The following is a 27025-nucleotide window of genomic DNA, read 5'->3' on the forward strand; positions in this document are numbered from 1 at the left end:
TCCCCCCCGCCCCTGATGTTTCTCATTCCCATCTGTGGCTCTGCTCAGCTTTTGTCTGCTCTCCTCTGACACATCCCCTCCCTTTGCGCATTCTCCTGAGGTGCTGCCCCCTCTGTCCCATGCTGTTGCCCCTATGTTTAGATGCCCAAGTCAACAGGTCCAGCCTGAGCACTTGCCTGAACTCCAGACCCAGAAGTCTCCTGCTTTCTGGACATCTCCACTGTCGTGCCTTGGGGGCACTGTAAGACTTGACCCATCCAGGATTGTGGGTCAAGAGGGTAGAGGAAAATAAGTAGAACTAGCAAGAGAGAGGGGAGAACAAGAAAGAGGGCTGTGGAGAGCAGGGAACTCGGTAAATGAATTTTTATGCCTCTCTCCATTTGCCACGCCATGTAGAATGCTTGCCACCCTCATCCGCATCTTTCTTCGCTACAGCTGTGACTCTCCAGATGTGGGTCCCAGACCAGTAGGGTAGTATCACCCAAGAACTTGTTAAAATACAAACGCTCAGGCCCTTCCCCAGACCTACTGAATTGGAACCCAGGGGTAGGGCCAGCAGCCCTGCAGGTGACTCTGCTTCCTGCTGAGGTTTGAGAGCCCCTGCACTCAGGGAATTACCCACACATTCTTCAGGCCCAGTGTCAATGCTGCCTCATCTGCAGAGCCCTCCTTGATCCTCTCAGACAAAATTAATGACTTCCTCTTCCATGTTTCCATAGTGTTTTATTCATGCCAATTATGTAGCACTTATTCCATTATAGTTAGCTCTGTAAGAGTTCTCCTCCCCCATGGATTATGAGATCTCAGGTTATTATTCATCTGTGTATTTCTAGCACCAGGCTTGGTGCCTGGCACAAAATAGACGTATATTACATTACCATAAATTACTTCTATTTTTTTCTGGCCCTGTGACCTATGTTCACTTCCTCCTTACCCTTTCTTTTCCTTCCCTCTTTCCTTGAAAACCTGCCTTACAGGCATGAATGAATAATCAGAATGAGACATTGACATCCAAAGGTAATATTTTCATTGGATACAGCCTTTCAACTACTTCCTATCTGTCTGTGTCAGCAGAGGTTCAAAGAGAGGGAGATCACAATGGAGATTTCTATACACGTGTATGTGATTGGTTATAGGGCCTGGAATGTGTGCAGTTATAGAGCTGGTTAAACTGTCTGTAGAAAGTCTTGTCTTCATTTCTGAGGTTGGGGCTTGACATGCATTTCTGGTAGACAGTTGGGAGGGGAAAGATGGATGTCAAGGAAGCATGTGAGGAGAGGGAAGGAAAACTGATTCCATAAGCAGTTGCCAGAGCTCATGACATGAATGGGACCCATGAGGATGCTAGAGCTGGGTTGGTCCCCACTGCCTCCAACCTTGACAATGGGAGTCCTGCAAGAGAAGAGGGTACCATTCATCATGGAGCTAAGTAGACTCCTGACCCAATCAGAGAAGCCAGAGGGTCCAGGGGAAGAAAGAGCAGTTGCCGGCTCCACAGCTGTCCCCAATCAAGCTGCAGATAGACAATGATGTGTCTGAGCTACAAAACACATGTCCAGCCTTCTAAGTGTAAAAATAAAATGGCCCTGTGCCTCCAAAGCATTTTTTACTCCAAAGTATTTTTTTTCCCAAAGGCTGTTGCTTTACTTTTGCCTCCAAATCTCATGTGAAGATGTCTCCTGTGGCTCAGCCTCATCAGAAACACACCAGAAAGGAAGTGGAGTTCTAGATAATGTAGTTCAAATAAGCCAAGATGACACAAAATCACCACAACAGCCATTTTTAAAAAATTGAGATATGGTCAATTTTTGCAAAGACAAAAACCAACCAACCAACCAAACAATAAAAAAACAAGTATGGGCTGGGTAGTGAGGGAGGAAACCCTTCCTAGTTGAGCTGCTGATGGCATTGGTTCTAGAAAGATGGGTAAAAATTACACAGGGAAGACCTTTTAGGGAGACAAAATCATTAGTCTCAACAAAAGATCCTTGGTCACCACTGAAAGGTATAATTGTGCTTAGTATGTTGCCTTGAGCCGGGGTTGGAAAGATTATCAGTAAGGGTTGAAAACAAAGCTTTGTAAATTAATTAATTAGAACATCTAAGCATTATGGCTAATTGAGAGGTTCTGGCAAGTGGAAAGTGTAATAAAGGATAATGAAGTTTAGTAGAATGTAGTGAGGATCATCCAAGAGGCTGGACTCAGCCACTTACACGCTGTGTGGCCCTGAGCACATTAAAGCTCTGGAGACCTTTGTATTCTCATTGTAAATTGGCAGTGAGGACATCACTGCCCCATGGAGTTCATGTGAGGAATTAATAAGGGGGGGTGCATGGAAAGTTCTTGGCACAACTGCCACCAACATGTCATCGTCATTGTTGTTGCTCTGATTATTTTTAGTGTTATTATTTCCCTAGGAAATACTTCCTAGGCAGGTGGATTTGAAAGGCTAAGTACTACTTTGGACTACCTCAGCAGCAGGCCAGTTTAGCAGATGGGATCAAGCATGGGTTGACCCAAGAAATGCATTCTCCTTATTTTTATGCTTCCTTTGGATTCAAATATAGTTGCCTCCTCTCGTCAGCCCCAACCCCAAAAGTGGTCCCTGCATTTTCCTGTGAAAGTTATTCTTTTGCCTAAGAAATATGCTTTGTAGGCTCTCCCTGTCCCTGCTCTTCCAAGCCTTGGACAAGGACAGGTTTAGAGCTGGCAGAGCCTCTACCACTTTGCTCACAAAGTGAGCGACTGCATGTGCCACCCATGTGGGAAGGAGTGACCACCTGGTCCCCTGTAGCACAGGTTCAGGACTTGTTCTGTAGCTCATGGCAAAACAGGCTGATCATAGCTGTGGTTGTCCCTTTATAACCATAATCAAAAGCTGTTCAGCTTTTTTTCTGCCCTAGAGAAGCGACTGGATATCACTTTGTCTTTGTTAAACAATAAAAAAAACAAAGAATGGAATGCTGTTCTTTAATTAAAGAGCTATTCTAACCATTCTGTCTATCCTCATCACCACTGAGCTTTCATAAGTCTCTATAAATCTTTTTTCTCATTCCTCTCCTTCCATCTTTAATTAGACTTTTATGGTTGTGGCCACTTGAACTGGCAAAAATCACTGAACTAGATTTTTGGAAACCCATTTGGTTTTATTTAGTATTGATTGGATCCCAGAATATACTTTCATTTACATACCCCTCTTTTAGAACAAAATCTGCAGATCCGAGCCGTGCTGTAACTTCATTCTCCTTTACCAAGCCCAAACCGACTTCACTCCAAACATATATTCCCCACCTAGCAGATGGGATCAAGCATGGTTTGACCCAAGAAATGCATTCTCCTTATTTTTATGCTTCCTTTGGTGAGAAGGGTTCTAGTTACTGAAAGGTGTGCACTGCAGGCCCTGTCTCCCCTGTTTCCAAGAGTGAGATGCCACAAGCATTCTTTCTACTCACCCCTCCTGCCTCCACAACATTCCTTGAATTCATCTCCTGATGTCTCAGCCGCTGTTGCTCTGGTTTAGAGTAGCCATGTCTCTCTCCAGGAACTCTGCAATGGCTTCCACCTCCCCAACAGTCCACGGCTCTGCAATCCTGTAATCCTCCCTGGGAACATGCCCCTCATTTGGTTCCTGATCACATCATGTTCCTGTCCCTTGGTTCAAGCTGGCCTCTAGCCAGAACACCCTTTCTCCTTAGCTGCCTGGTGAATTTCTCCCCGACCATCTTACATGTCTCCTCCTCTTCTTTATCTCTGCTCAGCTTCCTCAGGTGGGATCATGCAGGGCTTGCTTGGGGCTTTGTAGAGCTTATTTATTTTAGGACAGTTTCTGCCTTTACTTTGGTGATTTTGTAACTGTATCTGGAGGACAGAGTTCTTACCTTCTTCATATTGATCCTTCCCCACTGTGTTAACTCTTGTTAAATATTTATTTGTCCCATGAATGAAAATGTAATCCCTTTTTGGAGGTTATTGTGTATAAAATAAGAAGGAAAGAATAAACCAAGCATGATGCACATGCGTATAAGCCCAGTAATGTAGGAGGCTGAGGCAGGAGGATCGCAAGTTTGAGGCCCACCTCAGCAACTTAGCAAGACCTTGTCTCAAAATTAAAAAGAGGGGCTGGAAATATCGTTTAATGGCAGAGCACCACTGGATTCCATCCCCAGGTCTGAAACAACAACAACCACCACAAAAGAAAGAATAATAAAACAATACCTTACCTGACATTTTTCTGAAGGAACCAGAGAAAGCTGCAAGTAATTTGGGATTTAAAGGATATAGACTAGTCATTATAGCTAAAGGATGAAATTCAGGGTTTCCCTGAAACATCTCTTTAGGAAGGTATAGAATCTAAATGTACAATGAATGTCTGAAGAAAGAAAAAACTAGAAATTTTGGCTTTGCTGAAAAAAAATGAAAAAAGAATAAAATGATACTTCTGGGATAACCTTAGATTCTGCACTCTAATTATGATCATGTTGGTAGTTGTGTTTTAATAAAATAGGCTATTTAGACCCTATCCTCGGACAATGGTTCTTTGCTTGGCCAAACTTCATTCAGCCTCCTGAACCTCCATTTAGGCCCATCTGTGTGCTTTATCAAGAACTGTGTTGGGCTGCGGTTGTGGCTTAGGTGTTAGAGCGCTTGCCTAACACATGTGAGGCCCTGGGTTTGATCCTCAGCACCACATAAAAATAAAGTTATTAGAAAAAGAAAGAAAAGTTTAAAAAAAAGAAAAAAGTTAAAAAAAAGAAGAACCCTACTAAGTCAATTTAAGATGTGTATGCATGTGCCTGCTAAAAATACCCTACCCTGGACACTTGACATTCTGTACCACCCCCAGCTGATACCTGATCACCCCTGTCTGTCTGCACTGAGAATTCTCTAGGTGGGTTTAGTCTGAATCCTCCCTCTCGTCATTTTCCACCCACTGGCCCATTCTGTTCCTTGGCTCTTGATTCACACTTGTCAGTGCTTTTGAGTCCAGTCTCTGTCCCCAGCTGCAGATCCCACTGGTGCTTGTATCAGTTGCTGTAGTCCCGAATAAACTCTGCACCACTGTCTTTTCACAAGCATCAGTGAATATTTTTAAACACCTCCTCTTCCTCTGGTGCTTTCATCATTATGTGGATCTTAAGGGCCACGCAGTTGGCCATCTCATACCTTTCGTGGCAGTACACTTTTGATCTCATGCTTTCAAATACTCATATCCTAAATAAGCCTGAAACCATCTCTTTACCTTTGTAAATCTATCGTTTAACTTAGCGGGAAATAAAGCTGTGAGTGCTGCTGACCCCTAACTGATTTCCAGTCTATGTCCTGGGATGTTTTATTGGAATTTGCTCTCATTATGTCAAAAGTCATTTTGACAATAGTCAATGTTTTGGATTCTCCATATTATTTCAGTTTGGCCAGTTGTAGATTTTGGTGAGAACAGGCCACAGCCACCATTCCAGACCAGAGAGCCCTCAAGGTATAGCGTGTGGATATCAGTCCTTCCTGTGGCCTCCTAACCTGTTTCTCATGTCTTGTGTTTTTGGAGACTCCTGTAAGCAACTACAAATTTAACCCTCCAAAGCACCATCTTTACCCTGTCACTAACAAAGGGACCTCAGGCACTCCCATGACCCTCAAGTCCCCTTCCTATGTGTGCTGTGCAGGCCCCATAGCCACCTCCCACTTCCCATCTCAAACAAATGTCCAGGCGTCAGCCCCGTGGTGTCACCACTTACTCTACTCGACAAATATTTTGCATTTTCTTTTCATGTAATTTTTCTTGCTGGTGGCCTTCCTTTCCCTTCTGGCATCTTGCAGTTGTGCTCGTTATCAAAGGCCCAGCTCAAAAGTCACTCTCTCTTGCCCTTTCCATCGCCATAATTGGAGTTAGTCACCCTTCCTATAGGGTAAGCATAGGTCTCTATGTTTAGTGTACATATAGTTATCATCACGTTCGTTATACTCTTGTTACTTGCATTCACATTTATGTTTCCTTAAACCAAGGCTTTTGCTTTTTATCTTGCTTTTAAAAAATCATCTATTTTCCATTTTTTTTTGGAGCAGCACCTTTAATTTATTCTTTACCAGATTTTTTTTTATTGGTTGTTCAAAACATTACAAAGCTCTTGACATATCATATTTCATACATTAGATTCAAGTGGGTTATGAACTCCCAGATTGCAGAATCATATCGGTTACACATCCACATTTTTACATAATGCCATATCCAGATTTTTTTTCATTTTTTAAAATTTTAATTTGTTATATATGACAACAGGATGCATTACAATTCATACTACACATATAGAGCACAGTTTTTCATATCTCTGGCTGTATACTCTTCACCAGGTATTTATGGAGCACCTTACTATGGGCAGGGCTTTGATCTAGACACTGGGTATAAAGCAGAGAACAAAAGATGAAAGGCCTTACCCTTGTGGAACTTACATTTAGTGAAAGAATAAAGCCAGAGAATAAAACAAATAGATAAAATATAGGACTATGTGCTCTGGATAAAAATACAGCAGGGTGACCAAGGGAATCCTGGGGGTAAGGGATGAGAAGTAGGGGCTGGGATGTGGCTCAAGTGGTAGCGCACTCACCTGGCATGCGTGCGGCCCGGGTTCGATCCTCAGCACCACATACATACAAAGATGTTGTGTCCGCCGAAAACTAAAAAATAAAGATTAAAAAATTCTCTCCTCTCTCTCTCTCTCTGTCTCTCACTCTCTCTTAAAAAAAAAAAAAAAAAGGGATGAGAAGTAATTTTACATGGTGTGTTCAGGAGGGCTCCCTGCCAGGGAGGGACCATTTTGGCAAAGACTCACAGAGGTGAGGAAACAGCTGTTATGGTTTAGGTATGAGGTGTCCCCCCAGAGCTCATGTGTGAGATAATGCAAGGAAGTTTAGAGGTGAAATGATTGGGTTGTGAGTGTCTTAACCTAATGAATCCAGTGATTCCCTGATAGGGATGATCTGAGTGGTAGCTGTAGGCAGGTAGGGTGTTGCTGGAGAAGGTATGTCCCTGGGGGCGTGCCTTGGGTTACCTATTTTGTACCTGATGAGGGGAGTCTCTCTTTTTTTCTGGTGCAATGTCCTGAGCAGCTTTCCTGCACCACACTCTCTGCCATGATGTTTTGCCTCACCTCAGGGCCCTAAAGAATGGAGTCAGCCATCTATGGACTAAGACCTCTGAAACCATGAGCCACCAAATAAATTTCCCCCCCTCTAATAGTTCCTGTCATATCTTTTGGTCACAGCAGCAAAAAAGCTCACCAAAACAGAGCCTTGTGCATTTCTAAGAGGCAACAGTGCTGTAAAGGGGTAATACAACACACGTGTAGCTCAAGAAATGCTAGAGTTAAGGACTGCAAAGAGGCTGGAGCGGCCAGAGCCAGAGGATTGCAGTGGGCGGAGTCGGAGGGGAACGGGTGTATGCTTTTGAGGTAGAGGCTTGGCAGGGTATTGTGTTAAAGAATGACACGATCACCAGGTGTGGTGGCAACACACCTGTGAAGCCAGCTACTCTGTGGGCTGAGGCAGGAGAATTGCAAATCTGAACCAGCCTGGGCAACTTAGCAAGACCCTGTTTCTAAATGAATGAATGAATGAATGAATGAGAATTTAGCTCAGTGCTTGGCTGGCACATATAGGACCCTGGGTCTTCAAAGCCCAGAACTGCAAGGGGGAAAAAAAAAGCATAATCTGATTGGTTTTTTAAAAGCATCTCCTCTCTAGCTGCTATGGTGAGAAGTGATTAGGTTTGGGATCAAGTTTGGTTCAAGATTTCCTGGTCCATTGACTGTAAGGTGTGCAAAAAACTGAGGGGTCTAAGATGATCCTGTTGCTTTTAACATGAGAGACACCATTAATGGAGAAAGGGAGGCTGTGGGCAGAGCAGGTTGGGGAGCAAGATCAAGAGGACAGCATGAGTCTTGACATGTAAACATTAAATCATTAAACATGGCCCTAAGCAACTTAGTGAGACCTCCTCAAAATAAAAAATAGAATAAAGGAGCTGGTGATGTTGCTCAGTGGTTAAGTCCCTCTGGGTTTAATCCCTGATACAAAACAAACCAAAACAAACAAACAAAAAAATCACATTTGGGAAAATTTATATACTTGAGGAAAAAAGCCTGGGACAATACATATTGAACTATTAAAAGTAACTGTTTAGGGTGTGGCATTGCTAGGAATTTTACTTCCCAATTTTTAATCCCATGTGTATATACAATCCACAAGTCTTGCTGATGTATGTGAAGGGAATAAAACTTTCTAAGACCTGGCCCCTGCCCTCAATGTGTGTATGAAGTCAAAGAGCAGAGCTGACTTACGCAGGGTGATGTCACCCATCAGTCTTCCCAAGTTAAGGTCTAAGCACTTAGATAGGCAGCTTTCTTCATGCACAATAACAAAGTCATAAGACTGATTTCTAATCTGGAACAGAAAAGTATTCACAATGGGGATAAAGTAATATTAATTGTTTGCTTAGGAGAATCTTTTCTTGTGAGTAATTCCACATAGAAAACTGTATTATAGGCCAAAAGGTGAGATGGTAAACAGATTTAGAACATTACACAGGAGGAGAATTTTTTTTTTAAGCAAGATTAGTTTGGCAAATCCCTATTCTTTAATTTTTTTTAAACTGATAGGTATGTTTAACAATTTTTATGTTTTATACATTAACTTAAAATTATCATCTATCACCCCATACATTTGTCATTTCTTCATGATGAAATGCAGAATTCTTTCTCCAGGTTTTTGAAGTATACAGTACAATCATTATCACCCCATCACCATCTTCATCCTATTGTGTGACCAGAACTGATCTATCCTATCACTCACTACCCTACCTATTGATCAGCCTTTTCCCATCCTCAATGTTAAGCATTTTTTTTCATATCTATGTTGGCCATTTTGTATGTCTTCTTTTGAGATAGGTGTATTTAAGTATATTGCTTTTTATTTTATTTTATGCTGTGCTGGTGATTGAACTCAGAGCCCATGGTAGGCAAGCAGTCTACCACCAAACTATATCTCCAGCTCTATTGCCCATTTTTTAAATTGAGGTGTTTTTTTAAAATTTTTATTTTGAGTCCCTCCTATATTCTGCATATTAACCCCTTGACAGATGTATAGTTTGCACATATTTTTTTTTCCTGTTCTGTCTTTGTACTCTATCAATTGATTGCTGTGCAGGAGCTTTTGGCTTGATAAAATCCCATCTGTCTATTTTTTGAATTGCTGTGTTAGTCAGCTTCTCATTGCTGTGACCAAAATACCTGACAAGTACAATTTAGAGGAAGAAAAGTTTATTTTGGCTCACAGTTTCAGAAGTTTAGTCCCTGGTGGACTGACGCCTTTGTTCTGGGCCCAAGGTGAGGTAGAACATCATGGCACAAGGACAGTGGCAGAGGAAAACTGCTCAGCTCATAGCAGCCAGGAAGCAAATAGAGAGGGAATGGGGGCAGGGCACAGGGACAAGGCCCCCTTCCAGAGGGTGCAGCCAGTGACCCACCACCCAGCCGGTCCATTCAATATGGGAGGGACTGATGAAGTCATAGCCCTCACAGTCTAGTCATTTCACTTCTGAATATGTCTGCATTAACATAGGAGCTTTTGGAGGACATCCCATTCCAAACTATAACAATTGCTATTACTATTATTTCTTTCCAGAAAACTAGCACTCATACTGAGAACCACAGCAACTTTTCCCCTGAACAGCACTGCTCAGACACTCTGGAGGGTTCTCATGGTTCAGCTTCCCCACTCAACCAATCTGTCTGTAATTCACCACAGGCACAGACCAATTACAGAGTTTAACTAATTTGAGGATACAGATCATGTGCTACAAATAGCGTTCTTGGTACCCTACAAAGTTCTGTAATGCTGCTTTAAGGGCGAATGGTGCAGGTTCTGTAGCTGGAAAGCAAGAAGCACAGGCAGGTGGCAGGTGGCAGTGGGCTACTACAACAGTGCCCACAGTGTAGAAACCATGCAGCCAACCACAGTGCAGAAGAGACTGTTGGTCTAGGTACAGTATAAAGAGTGAAGGGGAGGAACTCGGGGTAACTGTATAGGTGTTACAGGAGATGATTCCCCCACTCACACCCTGCCCTTCCCTTCTGCCTAAAAGAGAGAGGTATGAATGTGTAATTACCTTCAGAGGGAAATAGAAACGGGCCAACGAGGCAAACTGGCATAGGGGGTAATGAAAAGGGATGGTTGGGAGAGCATGCCCAGTGGAGGTAGCTCCGGACCAAGTAGAGCCTTTAGAGAGCCACTGAGGGGCATGGCAGCCAGGGCCCAATGCAGAGAGCAGTTTAGAGTTTGATTTCCTGCTAGCTGCTGTGTATGCTGTGTACTGATCATGTTTCCTACTTTATTTTTTTTTATTTTTATTTTTTATTTTTTTGGTACCAGGGATTAAACCCAGGGGTGCTTTACCACTGAGCCACATCCCCAGCCCTTTTTTCTATTTTATTTGGAGACAAGGTCTCGCTGAGTTGCTTAGGGCCTCCGTAAGTTGCTGAGGCTGGCTTTGAATTCTCAATCCTCCTGCCTCAGCCTTAGGAGCTGGATGTTTCCTCCTCTTTGAAGGAGAGTGGAAAATTGCCAGTCCTCTTAGCAGCACACCTGGAAGTCCCTGTGAGGATGTGTCATAGAGCTATATACTTGACTTCATTAACTAACTGAGAAGACATCTCAGTGATGATTGTATGAGTCAGAATTTTCCAGAGAAACAGAACCAACAGGAGACAGGAGTTTTGTTATTGGATCAGGCAGTTATGGAGGTTAGAAGTGCCCCTGGAGACCCAGGAGAGCCAGTGGTGATACTCAGTCTGAGTCTGAAGGCCTGAGAACCTGGGAAGGCCACTGGTGTTAATGCTGGAATAAGAACATTGATCTCCAAGGGCAGGAGATGAATGTCCCAGCTCAAGGAGAGAGTTCGCCCCTCCCCGACCTTCTTTTGTTCTATTTGGACCCTCAGCAGATTGGACACTGCCACAGCGCATTGGTGAGAACAGATTTTAGTGAGGTTGGGCGACTTTACTTAGTATACTCATTCTAATGCTAATCTTGCCAGAATCACCCTCACAGACACATCCAAAAATAAAAATTTGTCGGTTATCTGAGTATGCTTTGGCCCCATTATGTTGACATCTAAAATTAACCATATTGGGGCTGGGGATGTAGCCCAACGGTAGCAATGGCCTAGCATGAGAAAGGCCCTAATTCTGTGGACACACTCTTATTCATAACCTGAGGCCTTCTGAGTGCTTAAAATTAGCATAAAATCACATCATCTGTGATGAATGGGGGAGGATTTGGGGATGATAGGGAAGGTCGACCATGGACGAGGTCTATTCTGAGCTGTTTTTGGTACAGGGTTCTGTATGAAGGGAGAAAACTGCATCAGATCACCTTTTACCAGGTGTGTGGAATGCTCACTGGCTTCAGAAGAACAGGCATCAGGCAGTTAACTGCATTTTACAAGTCCCTTGTTTGGCTGTTTGTCATTCTGGTGATGTAGTGGCTCTGTGTGTTCAGGGGAGTTTGGATTCTGAGTTGTTGATTAGTTCTTCTAGCTGGGGGAAGGATGCAGGATGATGTACAGCCTTCTTCAGCATCTGTCTGAGCTCCAGCAAGCAACCCCGGGTCTACTATATTTCACGTGTTTTTTTTTTTTGTCCTTTCGGAGAAGTCATCAGCATAAAGTAATTTCTTAGGAACTATTGGAAGGATTTTTTTTTTTTTAAACAAGGTCATCAGACTCTGCTTCTCCAAGAGAACCCTGAAAGCCTGTTTTACTTTCTCTTTCAGATTCCTCACTGAATTCCTAACTAGTCATCATTAAATTGGAATAAATCTGCATTTCTACCTTTTTTTCCCTGAACAACAAATGGAATGGACATCGGCGATATTAATGCATGCATTTATAATAGTAGCTTCCAGTTACGTGTGCTTGTCATGTGCTCATCAAAGAGTCTTATGTGTGTTAATTCTTGTCTTCATTGCAGCCTAAAAGAGTAGGTATTCTTATAACCCTTCTGCAGATGAGAAAACTGAGGCTTAGTGAGGTTAAGTGATTTGCACAGCATCTCAGAGCTACCCCATAGCAGTGCCTACATATGAAGCCAGAGACTCTGGATTAAGGACACGTGCACATGGGTCCTGCTGCATTCTGAGTCCCCCTTATAGTGGGGTGTAGAAGAATGACCGTTTTGATCATCGCCTTTGGTATAACACTCCCAGCTTGTTTGATGGGGAGATACAGGTTCAGTGTTTGGGGCTTGATAGTCACATGCATTAGCCTGGCATTTCTTGATCTTGGCCTTCAACCATCAGCCACATAAGATTCCATATAAATTTGCTTCTCAGATCTCTTGGACTTACTTGGCCTATCTATTCTCTGGGGGTTTGGGTGGGGCCTTTCTTGTTTCTCTCTGGTTTGTTTCCTGTTTGTTGTTTCTCAACACTGAACTAGGCCTGAGGTGTTGATGTCAAAGCTAGCTGGACAGAGCCAGTGCCTTGAGGGCTCGCTGCTGGGTCTGGCACTAGGATCTGGCACCGAGGGCCAGATGCTGTGATGTTGTTTCAAAGCTGTGGACCAGGGCATCCAGGCTCAGGGATCTTATTTTCAGTGAGCTTGTGGTTAGATTGTTTTACATGTTTTTGTTTTGTTTCTTGCCTTTGGAATAGGAAGGAACATGAAATAATTGCATATTGCAAAAGGACTAGAAAAGATTCTTTAGAACTGCTGATTCATGCATGTCAAGACCAATCACCTCATTGTCATCTGTAAAACAAAACCAGTAATGGTATCCCATGTTTTTTATATTTACTCAGGAGCTATAAAATACAACTAAATCTTTAGAGGTAAGATATATGTGTTTATTTATAAAATCTTTGTTAACAATTCTGTGTATCAAAGATTGGCCACTGCTAAGTAAGGAAGCCATTCCCTGGCCTTAATTCTTCCACAGACTGAGGGAAGTTACTTTGTTACCCTTGGCTCTTGAGTATTACCTGATTTCCAGGGCAGAGTTCTATTAAATGAGTGTCATCTAAGAATCAAGGTGGGGGCTGGGGATGTGGCTCGCCTGGCATGTGAGCGGCTCTGGTTGGATCCTCAGCACCGCATACAAACAAAGATGTTGTGTCCGCCGAAAACTAAAAAATAAATATTGAAAAATTCTCTCTCTCTCTCTCTTTAAAAAAAAAAAAAAGAATCAAGGTATGTCTCAGCTGGGTGCAGTGGCACACCTGTAATCTCAGCTACCCTGGAGACTGAGGCAGGAGGATTGCAAGTTTAAGGCCAGCCTGGGCAGCTTAGTGAAACCATGTCTCAAAATAATTATTAAAGAGAGAGACAAAAAGAATCAAGGTATCTCTCAAGTAGCTTATGGTCAGAGAGACTTTGTTATTTTGATAGGAAATAGGGTGAGTTATCAGATGAGATATTTTGGACTTCAGTTCGTAGAATACATGAATGTATTAGCCTGAGTAAAAGGTTTAGCTCCTGTAACAAGAAATCCAACAATAATGTGGTTTAAAACTGAAGTCTGTTTATTTATTTATTTAGGTCATGTACTAGTTTAGGGTGGATATTTTCCATGTAGGTATGGGAGTAGAAGCTCATGGCAGCTGGGATTGTTTACCCCATAGTGGAATTTCTGCATCATATAATAATTCTAAATTTTTGAGGAACTTCCTGACTGTTTTCCACAATGGCTACACCATGTTACTTTCCTAGCATCTACGACATAGATTCTGTCTTTTGGTCATTGCTGTTTCAGTCCATAGGGAATAAATGTTTGAGAGACATGGGTCCCAAGCTAGTAAGTGGCACACATACCTCTTGCTCACATTCCATTGGCAAGAATTTAGTCATTGGGCTGGGGATGTGGCTCAAGCGGTAGCGTGCTCGCCTGGCATGCGTGCGGCCCGGGTTCGATCCTCAGCACCACATACAAACAAAGATGTTGTGTCTGCCGAAAAATAAAAAATAAATATTAAAATTCTCTCTCTCTCAAAAAAAAAAAAAAAAAAAAAGAATTTAGTCACAGGCAAGAACTGAATCATGTGGCTAAGTGCCAGCATAGAGGAGCCAGGGAGTGTCATAGCTAGGCAGCCATATATCTAGCTGTTCTTCTATCACAACAGAAGAAGGGGAGAATGGGTTTTTCATAGATAGCAGTCTTTGTCATAGTTAACCTCTCTAGCCACCAACTATCAGTGAATGCCCTATTTCCTACCCGTAGAACAAACTGGCTTTATTTCAGGACACAAACAAAGCCCTTTCCGGTAAATAACCCACCTGAAAAGCCCATGGTCTCTGGGTTATACACACCCTCTTTGCCATGAGGGTCAGATGTGGTTCCTAACGGCCTCCCCACCTGGAACTGAAAGGCAAGTTATCTCCCCTTCTACTCACACCCCACTTTGCAGCCCACTGTCTGCTGGTGCCAATGTGGGACTCGGAGAGTATAGAGAGTAGGCAGCCATAGGTATTATTGGCTTGGATGTGGTCCCTTTGCTAACAGCTGTCTCAGGAGCTCACCTGGCTTCTACTCACTTCCAGCCAGTACACATGCCAGTGATCTCCCCAGTGTTCTTTTCTTTTCTTTTTTTTTTTTTTGAGAGAGAGAGAGAATTTTTTAATATTTATTTTTCAGTTATCAGCGGACACAACATCTTTGTTTGTTTGTGGTGCTGAGGATCGAACCTGGGCTGCATGCATGCCAGGCGAGCGCGCTACCACTTGAGCCACATCCCCAGCCCTCCCCAGTGTTCTTTTCAAGATCTTCTGCCTGCTTTACTCCTGTGCATACTTGCCCTCCGTATTCCCTCTCTTGATTGCAGGACAGCTGTATTGAAGGCTATGAAATAGCACGCTTGGGAGGGATAGTGTGTTAGCTTTTCATCATTGTGACCAAAATACCTGACACCAACAACTTAAAGGAGGAAAAGCTTATTTTGGTTCATGGACAGTTAGCTCCATGGCCTTGGGCTGGAAATTAAGCAGAACATGTTGGCAGAAGGGCATGGCAGTACAAAGCTTTCCAAATCATAGCAGATGGGAAGCAGAGAGTGAGGAAAGGGCCAAGGACAAGATAGAGCAAGAATATGCCCCCAATGACCTACCTACTTTCTCCAACCATGCCCCACCTGCCTATAGTTTTCACTACCTCCCAGTCGTCCATTTAACTATCAGTGGGTCAACTCACTGGTGAGGTCAGAGCTCTTAGGATCCAGTCATTTTCTGAAAGCCCCACCTCTGGACATTGCTGCAGTGGGGACCAAGCTTCAACACATGAGCTTTATGGGGCATTCCAGATCCAAACTCTAGTAGAGCAACACCACGTTCTCATCTCTAATCTCGTACTGTTTGAGGTCTAGAAGTCATTGGCTTTTTCCAACCCTTCAAGGTCCCACATTTCTAAATTCTTTTGTATCTCTCTTTGCAAATAAGTCTAGTTGTAGGACTTAATAGGAATGTGATCTGCTTTTCAAGTTAGGTAAGGTGGTAGTTTTTTTTTTTTTTTAAGGATCAAGAGACTTTGTTGGTACAGACTATTTTTTTTATAATTCATTTTCTATATGTGTATTCTTTTTTGGTGTTTTTTTTTTTTGGTGGTGGCCAAATATCCTAACATAAAATTTAGCATCTTTACCATTTTAATTGTGCACTTCAATGGCAAAAAATAAAACTCTGTACTCATTAAATAGTAACTCCTCATTGCCCACCCCATAGCCAACACCTGGCAACCTCCATTCTACTTTCTGTCTTTATTGATTTTGACTACTTTCGATACCTTATATAAGCAGCATCATACAATATTTATCTTTTTTGTGAATGGCCTATTTCATATAGCATATATCCTTCTATATAAGGACATATAGAACCTTCTACTGTTGTTAAGGTTCATCCATGTTGTAGCACATGTCAGAATTTCCTTCCTTTTTAAGGCTGAATGATATTCCATAATATGTGTGTGCCATATTTAGTTCATCCATTCATCCATTGATGACACTTGGGTTATTTCTACCTTTTGGCTATTGTGAATAATGTTGCTATAAACATGAATCTGTTCAAGTTCTCACTTTCTATTCTTATGGTTGTACACCCCAGAGTGGAATCTCTGCATCATATAATAATTCTGTTTCTAAATTTTTGAGGAACTTACTGACCGTTTTCCACAATAGCTACACCATGTTATATTCCTAGCAATACTGAATAACAGTTTTAATTTCTCCACATCTTTGCCAACATTTGTTATTTTTTATGATAGCATTCACAAATGATACTTTCATCTTACTTTTGATGAATAGGTTTTTTTTAAAACTTCTTTATTGTGGTGAAATATACTTTAAAAATTTTCCATTTTAACCATTTTAAGTGTATAAATTAATTGTACTCACAATGTTATATAGCCATCCCCACTTTATTTCTAAATCACCCTTTTGATAAAAAAGTTATTAATTAAATTTTATATCATGGCAGTTGATCCCTAAATACTTCAGTATATATCTCTAGAAAATAGGGACATTTTCCTATATAACACAACACTAATATCACAGGTATCTATACTCATAATCCTTGCAGAGAATTACTCACAGGGACACATTTTCAAGGGAGGCTGCTAATACAGTTGAGTGGCCATTTGGCAATTTATAATGGAAGAAGGAAGAGTGGATTTTACTGCTATACTAGCTTATAGTAATAAAGCAATAAAGACTTTTAATTGATTTACATTATAAGAAGTTTGGAGGATGGCAGCACTGGGAATTGGTGAAGTGTCTTAATCATGTTGTGAGGGACTCATTCTTTCCACCGTCTGCTCTGCCATCCTCTGTATGTTGGCTTTGGGTCTTCATGCTTATTGTCTCATGGATATATCATGGCTACCATAGCACTAAATACTTGTTTCTACTACATCAACCCAAGTAGGAAAGGAGGATGATAGGTGGGAGAGGCTTCCCATTATCAGGGATCCAAACCCTTCAAAGTTTTGCTCAAGTCAGTGGACTTTCCTTCACATCTCATTGGCCAGTTGCAAGGTTGTCTGGAATGGTACCTGTCAAAGAAAAATGAGACAACCATGCCTGCCTTAACCAATCATGACCTGCATCCTTGGGCTGAGCACATTGATGACCTCAAGAAAATTAGATTTCTGGTAGCTAGGAGAAAGACAAATGACTGTTTTGGTTGGCAATTTTAGATATCATATATGAGCAGTATTTTTATCTTAGCATAGAAATTTTAATATCATATTAAATTAAATACTAGAAGGGAGTTCCTTCTGGAATTATTCTGTGAATGATGTTGGGACATTCTGTTCCATCTATTCTAAGAAAAAGAATCTGTTGGGCCACTAGTATCAAAGGATCTCTGTCGTCATCTGTCAATTAACTGAAGGTAATTGCTTTTAGAAATCAAAAGAGATTGGGAAAAAGAAAACCAATCACCATTGGTTCTAATTAGAAATTGTATTCTTTGGGAGTGGTAATATTTTACAGAAATCCTTTACTAATATATTGTTTTTTGTTTTTTTTTTGCCAGGGCTCATGAGAAATGTTGCTGGGGTGTGGATAGAGCATTGGTCGACCTTATATATTGAATAGTTTTATATCTGCTGATATATAAGGGCACCTGATTATTGGGTCTTCCAAAACTTAGGATATAGTGAAAACAAAATTATAACTGTTAGCAGAAGGAGTATGACTTATTTGTTGGTTGTAGTGCATATTTCCACGTGTTATTTCTATCCAAGAGTCTGTAAACATTTTAGGGAGAAAACAAAACAAAACAGATAGTCCTTGTCATCACCACTTATAATTGCAAGTAAATTACAACATAATATAAGGCCTTTACATTTTCCCATGACACACATGGCGAAGATTCCCAGAAGGCTCTTGGTTCATAGATACTGTGACCGTCCTGGTCATTAGTAGGTGGCTTGTTAATCTTTTCTGCTCCATTTCAGCTGGCCCTGAGAACACAATGAAAAATTACTGTGCCAGGGAGCTTATTTCCTGATAGATTACAAAACAAAAAAAGACAACTGACGACACCAAATAGCATTTTCAGTGGAGAATACAGTCATGTGCCGTGTAATGGGAATACTTCTGAGAAGACTGTCATTAGGTGATTTCCTCCTATGGGACACGGGGGAGTGTACTTACACAAACTAAGATGGCTACCATGTCACTAGGCAATGTTACCTTAGGGGACCACAATCATATGAGATTTATCATTGACAAAAATGTCGTTATATGGTGTGTGAGTATAGTTAACATTTATTGAAAGGCCATCTGTAGGCTAGGCACTATTCTGAGTGTTTTCATTATATTTTCAATTTTCATAAAAACCCCGTGAGGTAGGTACCATTACTATTCACTCTTTACTGATCAAGAAATTGAGACACAGTTGGGCATCATGGCACACACCCATAATCCCAGTGGCTTGGGAGGCTGAGGCAGGAGGATTGAGAGTTCAAAGCCAGCCTCAGCAACTTAGCAACTAAGCAACTCAACAAGATCCTGTCTCTAAATAAAATACAAAAAGGTCTACAGATGTGGCTCAGTAGTTGAGTGCCCCTGGATTCAATCCCTGGTACCGCCACCCTCGCCAAAAAAAAAAAAAAAAAAAAAAAAAAAAAGAAAGAAAGAAAGAAACTGAGACACAGAGTGGACTTAACCAAGGTCATACAACTGCCATTAGTAAGTGACAGGGCTGGGATTCCAAGCCCTGGTCATCTGGCTCCGGGGTGTAACAACTAAAGCTGCCTCTCCTCTCTCTACTGTCCCAGGTAGTACAAATCTTCATTTATAACAAGTGGATTCTTTTCAGCCCCAGAAAGTATTAACTTTGTGACACATCACAATTATTATTAGAAGCTTTTTCTCATTGACAAAAGTTTAAAAAGGTACAAAGATGATCGAGTGTGCTTTACTTTTCTATTTGTAGATTGGAGATATTTTATCAACACTTGAGAAATTAGAAAATTCGTCTTGGAGGATCAGCATTGGTAACAGCATGCTGTAGTTTTGGCTTTGGAGCTTCATAGTTTATATTGTAAGAACTATGTTTGGAATTTGATGATAAAAGCATGAATAATCATATTTCTTTCATTTTATAAAGACCCTTTTTCAGAAAGTATTTGGGGTCCTAGGTAACAAGGTCACGTGAACATAGAAAACCTCTTTTTTGCTTCCAGGAGACTGTAAATACTCTCCTGGCTGTTGGCAGATAGAAGACTTGCAGAGTAATAAAAATGTCGATGGTGGGAGTCACCACAATCTTTTGCCATGGTTCATTTTTTTCTCTGTGGGAAAAATGAGAACTTCAAGGATGCCAGGTCACAAACAGATAGAAGTTAGAACAGATAGAGAATGGAGGTTTTCACCATCTCAGAGTGTGGAGGAGTCCCCACCGAGCATCCCTACTCATACCACAGATTGAGTAAACGAGAGCGAAGATCACTCAAACTTAGAGAATGACATTTATTGGAAGAAACGAACACATGGTAGAATGTACAGAGTTGGCAGCATTGGCTCTCTAAGAAGATCTGACCATCTGGATAACAGCTTTGCGAGTCATTTGGAGAAATGATACTATTTGGGAGAGATTCTGCCAAACCAGAATCTTAGTGCCAGAACTTTCAAGAAAGTTTATGCAATTTGGGCTCTTCTCCTGTTTTTGTCAGAAACTCATTAGGTAACATTGTTCCAGATATAATTGGCCATATAGGACATAGGAACACTTATCCTTGTTTTTTTTTTAGCTATGAAAAATTATTAGAAGATTATTATCAAGAGTAAATATTATACAGAATAAAAAAAAGAAGCACAATTCAGGATGCAAAGGTAAAACTCTTAGGAGTGTGGAATATTCCTTCTTTCTCCCTGTCTTTCCTGAAAGAGGCAAGGAAAAGTGTTCTCTTCTAGCTGGTAGCTACCTTGGTTATTTAGCTCTGGAAGAGTGGAATTTATCCTTGCTGGGAAATGTAATCAAAGTTTGGGTACCACTTTCAGTGTGACTGGAAGCAATGGGGCAGTTTATTTTAATGGTGTCTGGAAGCATGGAAGGAAGAGAACCATCTCTCAGTTACAACTTTAATTCTCAAGACAACAGTGAGGCAGAGCCTCACTGTTCACAGATCAATTCATTTATTCTTTTCAGAGGTACTTCCCGTCAAGTGCATTCTCTGAACTTGCCAAGCCAGAGTGGCTTGGAGTCAGTCGGGTTTAACTCCTGGCACCTCCACAAACCTCCAGCGCTAAGAACAGAGAGCTCATGAATGTTGTTTATCTACTCTGAGTTCTTCGATCACATTAAAAGCTGAATATAGACTAAAGCAGAACAAATAGAATCTTTGGGACTAGGAAAGAGAAGTAGATATGACACAGTCTTCATCTTTGATCAACACAGCCCTACCTGAGAGGGAAAAAGAAATGGAAACATCAAGATCTGTCATATGGGGCATTGATAGGTTGACAGAACCAGAAACTGTTTCTATAAGAGTTTTTCACTGGGGTCTTCTGGTCTCTGGAGGTCTTCACACTTCATAGGGTCTTTTGCAGAGCAAAGTGGGTAGGAAGATAGAGAAGGTAAGAAGGGGGCTTTGCACGTGCGCGCACACACACACGCGTGTAAAGAGTGTGCATAAAATTGATGAAATCTGATTTAAGTTGAAGGGTTGTATCAAGCCAGTTTCTTAGTTGATGATATAATACTGTGTTTTTGCAGGATGTTACCCTGGGGAGACAGAATGAAGGATATACACGATCTGTCTATATTATTTCTTACAACTGCATGTGAATTTGCAATCATTTAAACAAAAAAAGCATAGCCAGCATTTTAAAAATCCTAAAGAAAACCAAAGTAGTTCCATTGCAAACTGATAACACAGCCATTCATAGGCTTACCCTTTTCACCTCCCAAGGCATCTCGCAAAGTTAAGAAAAGGCATATTTCATATTATTAAGCCAGGGAAACTGTGAGTTTCCCAGAATTTGGACATAGGTTACCCTTTGAGAGTTAAACTGATAAAAGAAAAACAGTGTACTTTTAGCCATTGACCATGAGCACTGAAAAACATGCATACTGAAAAACAGCAAAGCAGTAGAGTCTCAGGAAGGTAGACCTTCACTATTAAGACCTCAAGATTTTAACTTGAGGGGAAGTCATTTGAGGGGGAAAAGGATTATTACCATCAGGAAGGGTGTCTGCACCTCTCTAGAGAAGCTAGAAAAGTGGGATCCCAGAGAATGAGAAAGTGTCAAGTTGTCCTGAGCCCCGTCCTGTAGAGTGGGAACTTTGTCCTAAGGCAAGTGTGGATTTGCTCTGCAGTTAGAATTACAGCACTTACTGAACACGGATTATGTGGGAGGTGTTTAATCTCAGCATCATTAATCCTTAGCACAATTCCACAAAACAGAGTTATCTCTACAGTTAGACTAAGGCTTAAGAGATGGAATGACATTGCTAGTGAATGGCAGAATTGGGTTGGGGTCCTTTGCCTTGCCATACCATTTCTGTCCCACCAGACTGCTTCTCTTTGAAGGAAATCAGTGCAGAGAACTATTGTAGCTCGCTGGCATGGTCTTAGAGTTGTCTCATTAACTCTCTTCATCTAGCCTCCCTGCTTTCAAATTTTGATTTCCCACATAGATCTTCCTAAAAGGGAAGCCAATCTGAGTATTTGACACTTATGTTTCTCATTCATTCTACCTTCATATATTGGCATTCTGATTTTGTCACCAGTCTAATGTAAAAATGTTTAACATTTTTCTCTGTGGCTGATAATTCTGATTATATTAGGGCATTCTCTTACTGCAAAGATATACAATACTGGACTTGGGTTAACCTCCAAGGTACTACCACCCTGGAAGAACTCAGTCTTTGACTTCTCTCTCCCTTTCTTCAAATTCATTAATCTTGGTGTAGTTGAGATAGGAAAATGATGTAACTAATCTAGGCCATAAGGGGTCAGTTTTTGGCAAAGCTGGGGTTGGAAACTAGAGCTTCTAAGTCTTGTAGTGTAACTATCTCAACTTGCCAGAGCACCCTGTTTCAGTGGCAAATCTAGAATAATTGTTTTACCTACTCAATTACCATTGCCATTTTATGTACTCCTTTGGATGAAATTATTTTGTTAGCATAATTGATAGCTTTGTTATTAATCTATAACTTTTTGGACATAAATATGAATAGATCCTGCCTGGCCATATTGTTTATGCTTAAAACAGTCACTGTTCTTCCATAGATTGGAAAGTCATGGACCAAGCATTTATAGTATCTTCCCTTACTGCAACTTTACTTTTTATGGTTCCAGTTATCCATATGAACCATGGTCTGAAGATATTAAATAGAAAATCCAGAAATGAACATTTCGTACATTTTTTTTCATTTCATACATTTTTAATTGTGTGCCATTCTGACTAATGTGATGAAATCTTATGCTGTCCCACTCCATTCTGCCCAGGACTTGAATCATCCTTTGTCTAGTGTATCCACTCTGTATGTGCTCTCTGCTCATTAGTCACAGAGTAGCTATCTCAGTTATCAGATTAACTATCATGGCATCTCAGTGCTTGTGTTCAGGTAATGCTTATTTTACTTATTAATAGCCCAAAGTTCAAGGATAGTGATGCTGGCAATTTAGATCCTGTTATGGCTTGGATAGGAGTGTCTCCCAAAATCTCCTGTGTTCATGCAGGAATTTTTGGAAGTGAAGTGACTGGATTGTGAGAGCTGTAACCTAATCAGTTCATCTTAATTTGAATGAAATAACTGGGTGATAATGTAGGCAGGTAGTGGTAGCTGGGGCCATGACTGGAGGAGGTGTCACTGGGGGCTTGCTCTGGAAGGGTTCACCTTCCCTGTGACTTCTGATGCCTTCCTCTTTTTCTGTTTCTTGGCTACGAAATAAGCGATACTTCTCCACCGCCCCCTCAACTTGCCTCACCTTGGGCTCAGAGCAGTGGAGTTGGCTCACCATGGACTGAACCTCTGAAACTAGGAACCAAAATAAACCTTTTCTCCTACAAGTTGTTCTTGTTGGGTATTTTGGTCACAGTGATGAAAAACTAAACACAGATGTACAAGATAAAAGACATAAACTGCTTTCTTAAAGTGAAAATATATGTATTAGAAAAATATATAGATAGGGTTGAGTGCTATTCATGGTTTCAGGCATCCACTGGGGGTCTTGAAATGTATCCCCCTCACATAAGGAGAGACTACTATATATATCGCATAGACTGGTAATAAATAAATAAGTCATGGTATTCATTAGACCTCAACTCAGTATTTCCACAGTCTGGCAGAGTGCTTAGCACAAGTAGGGTATCAATAATTGTGAATTGGGGCTGGGGATGTGGCTCAAGTGGTAGCACGCTCGCCTGGCATGCGTGCGGCCCGGGTTCGATCCTCAGCACCACATACCAACAAAGATGTTGTGTCCGCCAAAAACTGAAAAATAAATGTTAAAAAAATTCTCAAAAAAAAAAATTGTGAATTGGATGAATTGGATTGATTGAAAGTGCCTCAAATGCCTTCCAACTCCTAGATTCTACCATTTGTTTAACATTTCTGCCCAGATATATGTTTGAGACTAAGGCACAAATGTTAAAGGCATGTTATTAGATTCAGGTGTCTGTCTCCTAGTCAGAAAGATCTACCTTATGTGGGAGGACTGTACTAGGAACTCAGACTTCTTTGCAGAGGGATTGGCTTCCCAGCCTCAACGGGGCATGATGTTCTCTATCTGATGTCTACATTTGGAAGGTCCATAGTCTCAGCACATGAAAGCAGATGTCATGAAGGTACCCAGAAATTTGGCAGTGCAGGTTCAAACTTGTGGTAAAATTCAAAATAATGAATACTGAGGGGAATCTAATACTGGAAATGTCATTTAATCACATTATCATTATGTTTGTCAAGTCACCAGTGGAGGTCACTAGGGTACATTATTTTCTTAGAAGTGTTGTTTTTTTTTTTTTTTTTCCTTAAGGATTATGCTGGAATCCAATATGTCTAATAGATTTTGTCTGATGGTTTTAGGCAAAAATATATCACAAAGTGATAATTAGCTACTTCTGTTTGGTACCAATAATTTTTCCTAGACCTTTTTTTTTTTTTTATTAGACTTCATTTTAATGCCACATCCAGAACAAGTTTTGGTTACAGGTTTATAATTAACAGTTAAGTATTTAGGGATATTTAATGTACTAAGTTGTGCAAACAGTAGACTGTTCATTGGTATGAGGAAATGTCATCTGCCTAGGGAAGGTAAAAGGAGAAGGTGCAGGACTTTGAACCAAGCACACTTCCCGGTGGGTCTCCCCACCACCATACAGCAACTCCCAGACTGGCAGACAGGCACCATTTCCTGACACCCTGGTCTCCCATCCCAAGGGGCAGACCTCCCACTTCACCAGCAAAGAGTCTCAGAACACACAATTCATATCCTGCTGGGCGTCCACTGCGCAGGTGGGCCAGCCCTAGTCCCTCCAGTGGTGTCCGCATGGAGCTCTGCAGCGCCTGTAGAAGGTGGTCATGGGATCGTCTGCAGAGCGGGTCTGGAGCTGCATGCAGTAAGCTCGAGGATGTTCGAATTCGGACATGGCTCTGCTGTAGAGTCTGCGTTCTCCCAGGCTGCTGCTCAGCCAAGCACACCATCCACTTCTTTCAGCTTTGGATACTCCCAGTTCTGTTACCTTGCAGGTGATGTTGTTGTACAAATGTTGCCAGCAAAGCAGGATCAGCGCTGGCCCGCCCACGATCAGCCCATTCCCACATCCCCGGCAGAAGAGCAGCATTTCCTAGATACTTCTAAAGCCTCTAGTTTTTACTTTTATCTGGGAATTTAAAAATTATTAGTTTGAGATGGGGGTCTCACTGTGTTGCCAATGCTGGTCTCAAACTTCTTGGCTCAAGAAATCCGCCTGCCTCTGCCTCCTGAGTAGCTGGAACTGCAGGTGTGCACCATTGAGTCTGACTAGGGGAGTTTTTAATTTATGTATTTTTGCTGTGAAAATGTTATATCCCCAAATGCCCAGCATCTGTATTTTTTCCCCAGTTTTTTCATTGAGCTAATCTAATGCATTATTTTCTAGAGCATTTATCTTTGTGTCTACTGTGATAGCTGCTCAGTAAAGTCACAAGAAAAGTTCAGATTTGCAAAGCTTTTGCTCTTTTCCCCTGTGATGCTGATTTATTTAGTAACTATTTGTTTATAACACCTGTCTGCCTGGGAGTATACTTATGCACTTAGGTCCATAAACCTGTAAATGTTAATAGCACTAAAGGTAGGTTGGAATTTGCCTTTGGTACTTAGCTCTTCTAAAAGTCCTAACCCCTTTATCCATTCTTAAATGTACTCAAAAGTTTTCATGAGAAATTTGGCATCAGATCACAGTTAAGACTCTGTGTCTATGTTAACTGCTCACAAGATTCCCCCTACTGGAATTCCTTTCCATCTTGAAAGAGTTAGGTAAATTTTTGCCTTAATTATTAACACCTGTTCATTTTATTCCAGTGGTACAGGCATGGATGGGAAGAAATGCAGTGTATGGATGTTTTTACCTCTTGTATTTACTTTGTTTACTTCAGCTGGATTGTGGATAGTGTGAGTATGCTCTTAATGACTTAAAGATTCAGATGCAGTGAGCTAAAAACAAAGTTTTGAGAATAAGTGACATATCTATATGGATGTATTTATAAATCTGTTAGGATAATATGCTTAGTAATTTAATCTTACTAAGGTCCCCATTTATTTTCTCATCTTTTATTATTTAAAATAAGATTAAGTAATAAATATGCAAAGCAGGTAATAAAGAATGCTGATTTTGTGTTCATCTGTTCTTATAATGAACATTTTATAAAGTGGTCATGTAAATTCATTATTTGCAAGATTTTCTAATTTGATACTAACATGATCTGGATTCCATTCACAGTCCTGTTCATAGTTCAAGTATTTGTGACAAGGTCTGATATGTTTATAAGATGAATATCATTACATTGGAAGTCCTGGCTTACCACAAAAATTGCTTATTTCAAGTAATAAATCACTTTAAGAAATTTTAGTTTAAATTCATTAAGAGTGGTGGATAGGGGCTGGGATTGTAGCTCAGTGGTAGAGTGCTTGCCTAGCACATGTGAGGTGAGGCTCTGGGTTCAATCCTCAGCACCACATAAAAATGAAATAAAGATATTATGTCCCCCCTACAACTAAAAAATAACATTAAAAAAAGAGTGGTGGATATTTATTTCTAAGAAACTAGAAACTGAATTGTAATTTCAATTTACTCAAAGTTGGAAGGTTTCTTTGTTTTCTGGTTTCTAAACTATAATCCTTGGGAGCTGGGGATGTAGCTCAGTGGTATAGCACGTGCCTACTCTCTGGAAGGCCCTGGATTCTATCGCTAGTCCTAAAAAAAAAAAAAAAAAAAAGCTGCAGATTAAAATCAATGCCATAAATTTTGAGGGTGTTTTTAAATTTTTTTAGTATTATGTTATTTTTAGTTGTAGATGGACACAATACCTTTATTTTATTTTTATGTGGTGCTGAAGATCAAACTCAGTGCCCTCACACGTACAAGGGAAGCGCTTCACCACCAATCTACAAGCCCAGCCCTTGGGGGTGTTTTGAAAATTAAGAAAATATTAAAAATAACATTTGAACTTCAAAGAATTAGATGTTATTAAAAAGGATTTTCTCAGAAAAGAATGAGTATGATTTAGAATAGTTTAGTCTATTTAACTGGGAAACAAATGATTCTTGGAATTTTTTGTTTATTTTTTAAAAATTGCTTTGTTTTATCAACTTATCTTTCTTTCCTGATAGGTACTTTATAGCTGTTGAAGATGAAAAAATATTACCATTAAATTCAGCTGAAAGGTAAAGCTTATCTCTGGGGGAGTTTGTTGTTCAGCCTTTTAGCGAAGCCTTTGCCAGTGGCAGAGCTGAACTGCAGCAGTGACCACGCTTTAACCTAAGCCTCTCTCTGTTGTTT

The 27025-nt window shown here is 40.8% G+C and overlaps 1 protein-coding gene and 1 pseudogene across 2 annotated transcripts in view; one reads left to right on the plus strand and one right to left on the minus strand.

Moving 5' to 3' along the window:
* The window catches only part of Tmem150c (transmembrane protein 150C), a 65353-nt gene that overhangs the window by 23748 nt on the left and 14580 nt on the right, over positions 1 to 27025 (plus strand). For both annotated transcript variants that reach the window (XM_026409005.2, XM_026409006.2), the window contains exons 2-3: positions 25549 to 25638; positions 26857 to 26910. In XM_026409005.2, the coding sequence (XP_026264790.1) occupies positions 25559 to 25638; positions 26857 to 26910 (134 nt within the window). In that variant the 5' untranslated portion in view covers positions 25549 to 25558. The remainder of the gene's footprint in view (positions 1 to 25548; positions 25639 to 26856; positions 26911 to 27025) is intronic.
* Positions 24395 to 24829, minus strand: LOC113196900 (DNA-directed RNA polymerase III subunit RPC10 pseudogene; annotated as a pseudogene).

Source organism: Urocitellus parryii, chromosome 10, assembly GCF_045843805.1.
Source record: "Urocitellus parryii isolate mUroPar1 chromosome 10, mUroPar1.hap1, whole genome shotgun sequence".
In the NCBI taxonomy this organism is placed as follows: domain Eukaryota; kingdom Metazoa; phylum Chordata; class Mammalia; order Rodentia; family Sciuridae; genus Urocitellus; species Urocitellus parryii.